The sequence below is a fragment of the Cynoglossus semilaevis genome, chromosome 1, assembly GCF_000523025.1.
Source record: "Cynoglossus semilaevis isolate Cse_v1.0 chromosome 1, Cse_v1.0, whole genome shotgun sequence".
Lineage (NCBI taxonomy): Eukaryota > Metazoa > Chordata > Actinopteri > Pleuronectiformes > Cynoglossidae > Cynoglossus > Cynoglossus semilaevis.
In genome coordinates this window covers 2,113,410-2,117,922 of record NC_024307.1, presented here as the reverse complement: position 1 = coordinate 2,117,922, position 4,513 = coordinate 2,113,410, and the positions used below count along the sequence as shown (strand labels likewise).

Here is a 4,513-nt window from a genome sequence, read left to right as displayed (position 1 = left end):
TCTGGATCACCTCCAGACCTGCAGCAGCCAATCAGATCCCTCCTCTGTGCGTCCACAGGGTGACAGAAGTACGAGGCTTCACTGACGACCAGAAGGACCAGTACTTCAGGAAGAGGTCCAGAGATGAAGAGCTGTCCAACAGAATCATCTCACATGTCAGGACGACCAGGAGTCTCCACATCATGTGTCAAATCCCAGTCTTCTGCTGGATCAGTGCCACAGTTCTGGAGCACATGTTGACCTCAGAGCAGACAGGAGAACTGCCCAGAACCCTGACAGACCTGTACTCTCACTTCCTGTTGGTTCAGACAAAGAGGAAGAAGAAGAAGTACAGTGGAGGACCTGAGACTGGTCTGTTGGACGGAGATGTTCTTCTGAAGCTGGGGAGGCTGGCGTTTGAACATCTGCAGAAAGGAAACATCATGTTCTACCAAGAAGATCTGGACCATTGTGGTCTGGACGTGACCCAGGCCATGGTCTACTCAGGAGTTTGTACTGAGATCTTCAGAAGAGAGAGTGTGATCTTCAAGAAAACTGTCTACTGCTTTGTTCATCTGAGTGTTCAGGAGTTTCTGGCTGCAGTCTACTTGTTCCACTGCTACACCAACAGGAGGACACAGGTACTGCAGGACTTCATTGACTTCAGTACATATGACCCTTCACTGAATCTGTTCCTCAGTAAAACCATGGAAAAATCCCTCCAAAGTAAAAGTGGTCACCTGGACCTGTTTGTTCGCTTCCTTTATGGTCTGTGTCTGGAGTCCCACCAGAGAATCTTAGGAGACCTGCTGGGTCAGACACACTACAGTCCACAAGTCATTCCAGAGGTCATTGAAGACCTAAAACGTATGGAGACGTCCAACGTCTCTCCAGACAGAAGCATCAACATCTTCCACTGTCTGACAGAGTTGAAGGATCAGTCAGTTCATCAGCAGATCCAGGAGTTCCTGAAGTCAAAGAACAGAGACCAGGAACTCTCTGAGATCCAGTGCTCAGCTCTGGCCTACATGCTGCAGATGTCAGAGGAGGTTCTGGATCAGTTGTACCTGAACCAGTATAACACATCAAAGGAGGGAAACACAGACTGATCCCAGCTGTGAGGAACTGCAGGAAGGCTGGGTGAGTTAGTGATCAATAACTATTGATTAGTCAGTCAGTGTTCAGTTTATGGGTCATGGGTGGTTAAAGGAGAAGTGCAGTGAATGTCAGCAGGTACCAGTGTTGGTACAGGTCTGTCTTTATGACTCAGTGATACTGAACTAATGATCCAACACAGTCAGAGATTTTCCTGCTGCTCGTCCAGCAGTTAAAAACTCAACCTTTTGTCTTTAAACATGCTCAGAATATCAGTACAAGTACGATGAAACATGAAGCTCTTTATAATGACACACTGCTGTGAGTCTTTAACTCAGTCATTTTAAAGCAGTATTAATCAGACATCAACACACCTCTGTCTCTTCACTGTCTACAGTCCAGACTAGTCCATGGTCCACTCCATGGTTTGTCCTTCTCCACAGGAACATCATTGTGTAGTTGTCTCCTACAGACAGATGATCAGGTTCTTCAGTGGTTACCATGACTACAACAACAATTGATCAAATCCATAGATTAATGAACAAACAAACAGCTGTAGTCTGAGTGAAAACATCAGTGACCAGAAGAGTCTGTGTTGACCTGTTGACTTGTTGACCTGGGGTCCGTTTCTTGACGTGGACTCACGAAACTCTGAGTTAAAGTCATAGCTCTGGCTATTGTTAGCCAGAGAGGTCAAACTCTGACTTTCCGGTTTCACAACGACTGATTACAATTAGCTCTCGGACGTCTGAGTCAAGTTACGTCTGAGTAGTGTTCGTGCCCAACTACATATAAAGGCTACCACAATTGAGCACAGATAACAAGAACCATGTCCTATGAAAAAAGAAATCACAGACGTTCTGCTTCTCTCTTCTGGAGCAAGAAATCATTTTGAATGACTACCACGATTTGGTTACCCTTTTAAATAAAAAGGACAACAACGTTACAGCCGCCAAAGAAAGGGAAACGGCTTGGCAACAAATAGATGATAGAGTGAATGAGTATTGATGAGAAAGTTATTCATCTTCCTTATTTACAGAACTGTTTGGCCTAAGTGTGTAAAATTACTAATGTGCTGTATTATAGTGATGGGATGTTCGCTCTTTTCAGAGAGCTGGCTCTTTTCGCTCACCTCCCAAAGAAGAGCCGGCTCTTTCGACTCCTGAACTATAGACTCTGGCTATTAAGTTAGGATTTTTTGTAGGCCTTTATTTTACCATAACTTTGCAAAAATGAATGGTTTGTGTGTTGAAAACGTGGCGTTCTTTTGAAGAGAAACTGATTTTATTCTGACATATTTCATATTTTCTCCCATCACAGACTGAGACGTTGTTACCTCTCAGAGACTGACTGTGAAATTGTGGCCTCAGCTCTAAAATCCAGTCCCTCACATCTGATAGAACTGGACTTGAGCGACAACTCCCTGAAGGATCCAGGAGTGGATCATCTGTGTTCTGGACTGAAGAGTCCACACTGTGGACTGAAGACTCTGAGGTGAGTTCACTGACTGAAGCTGCTAGTCATTTATTTGATTGACATTCAAGTCATTCTGTGTTCAGGTGAATGATGTGAATCAAACAGAAGGTACTGATCGGTGTGGGTAGGCTTTCTATACAACTCCAGGTTGAGTTCCCCATTTCTCTCAATGTGCACAACACAATCCAGGAAAGGCAGACGGTTGTCCCTGACATCTTCTCTTGTGAATTGGATGATTTTATCCACTTGAGTTGAGGTGGTCAGTGAACACACTCCAACACATCTGGACCCTGAAGTACATTCCCCAAAACATTCTCTCAGAATGGAAAAGAAGGGAACACAAACACACAGACACCTCAGAACTTTGGCTATCCAAACTGGGCGTTTGCTAAAACAGCCAAGAAACCCAGCAAGGACAAGAAAGATGATGAAGCCCAAAAGAGGAATAACATTATCATCCCATATGTAGCAGGAGTTTCAGAGTAACTCAGGAGGATCTTTAACACCCATCAGATCCCAGTGCATTACAAACGTGTCCACCCTAAAGATTGCCAGACACAAACAGAGCAATGTGATGTATGCAGTGGAGGAATGTTCTGGCCTGTACATTGGGGAAACAAAGCAGTCATTACACAGCATATGGCTCAACACAGGAGGGTCACAACATTAGGTCAGGACTCAGCAGTCCACCTCCACCTGAAGGAGAAGGGCCACTGTCAAAGGTGTTTGACTAAATGTTTCTGCATGCTGCAGGTATTTCCCTGCTCAGTGTCTTTTTTTGTGAAATGCAGCCAGAGTTCAGAACGCAGCCTCCAGGCCACAGTGTAACGATGAGATGAGACTTTATTCATCCCACATCAGGGGAATTCAGTTGTTACAGCAGCAGGATAGACATGTAGTAGTAACAGTAACAGTAGGGTAGACACAGTGTTTACAAGGTGTATTTCAGTAAAATGACAAATTACCAGCTAGGAATAAAGTGACTAAAGTTATAATGCACGTAGAACAGACAAAAATAAACAAAATAAAAATGAAAACAATTCAGTGCAAGTTTGTACAGACTTGGTACAACTACAGTATGAGTGGAAAAACTGTAGGTAGAGTTGGTAGAGTAGAACATTATTATAGTTGTGTATTAAATAGTCTGTTGACTGCTGAAAGAGCTGCTCAGCGCTCCCACAGTGTCATACAGAGGGTGAGGGGAATTGTCCATAATGGATTTTAGCTTGGCTAAAGCCCTCCTCTCTCCCGCACCTTCTCTCTTAGGGACAGGTTATGACAAACCCAGCTGTTCAGCCTCTCAGAGGTTAAATACCAGAATCTTCCCAGCAGTCAGTTAAAACTGAAGACAAAACATGGATTAAATACCAGCTGCTGAAGAAAATCTACTTTTCTCTTTGTCTTTTCTTCTTCATTCAGGTTGAAGGGCTGCAGTTTGTCAGAGATCAGCTGTTCTTCTCTGGTCTCAGCTCTGAAGTCCAACCCCTCCCATCTGAGGGAACTGAACCTGAGTGACAATGACCTTCATGATTCAGGAGTGGAGGTTCTGTGTGGTTTTCTTCAGAGTCCACTCTGTGAACTGGAGTCTCTGTGGTGAGTTCACTGACTGTTACTGTTGTAAATGTCAAAGTGAAGCTGATTCATCTTCACACTCAGATGAACCACTGATTATAAATGAATGAATTCTGGTTCCAAACTCTGATTGTTTCCACTCTGTCTTCTCTCAAATGGATCAAAGTGTTTTTGGATTCACATGAATAAAAATGGACTCTTTTTCTGATTTAATGACAGACTTTCCACCACTGCTCCACTGGTTTGTTGGTTTATAATCTGCTGAGTCAAGTGTGTTTCCAGCAGAATATAATCTGAACTGAACTGAACTGAACTGAACTGATTTAAGTAAAAGTAAAAAATAAACTCATTTCTTCTTCTACTCTTGGACTAATCTGATATAACATAATAT

At 43.4% G+C, this 4,513-nt stretch overlaps 1 protein-coding gene across 1 annotated transcript in view; it reads left to right on the top strand.

Annotated features, from left to right (window-relative positions):
• Nucleotides 1-2: 2 nt before the first annotated feature.
• Nucleotides 3-4,513, top strand: part of LOC103383252 (NLR family CARD domain-containing protein 3-like) — a gene marked incomplete at its 5' end in the record, with an annotated part of 7,269 nt that continues 2,758 nt past the window's right edge. The window contains 4 exon segments of the mRNA XM_008316339.3: nucleotides 3-1,071; nucleotides 1,074-1,119; nucleotides 2,395-2,568; nucleotides 3,970-4,143. Coding sequence (XP_008314561.2) covers nucleotides 3-1,071; nucleotides 1,074-1,119; nucleotides 2,395-2,568; nucleotides 3,970-4,143 — 1,463 coding nt within the window.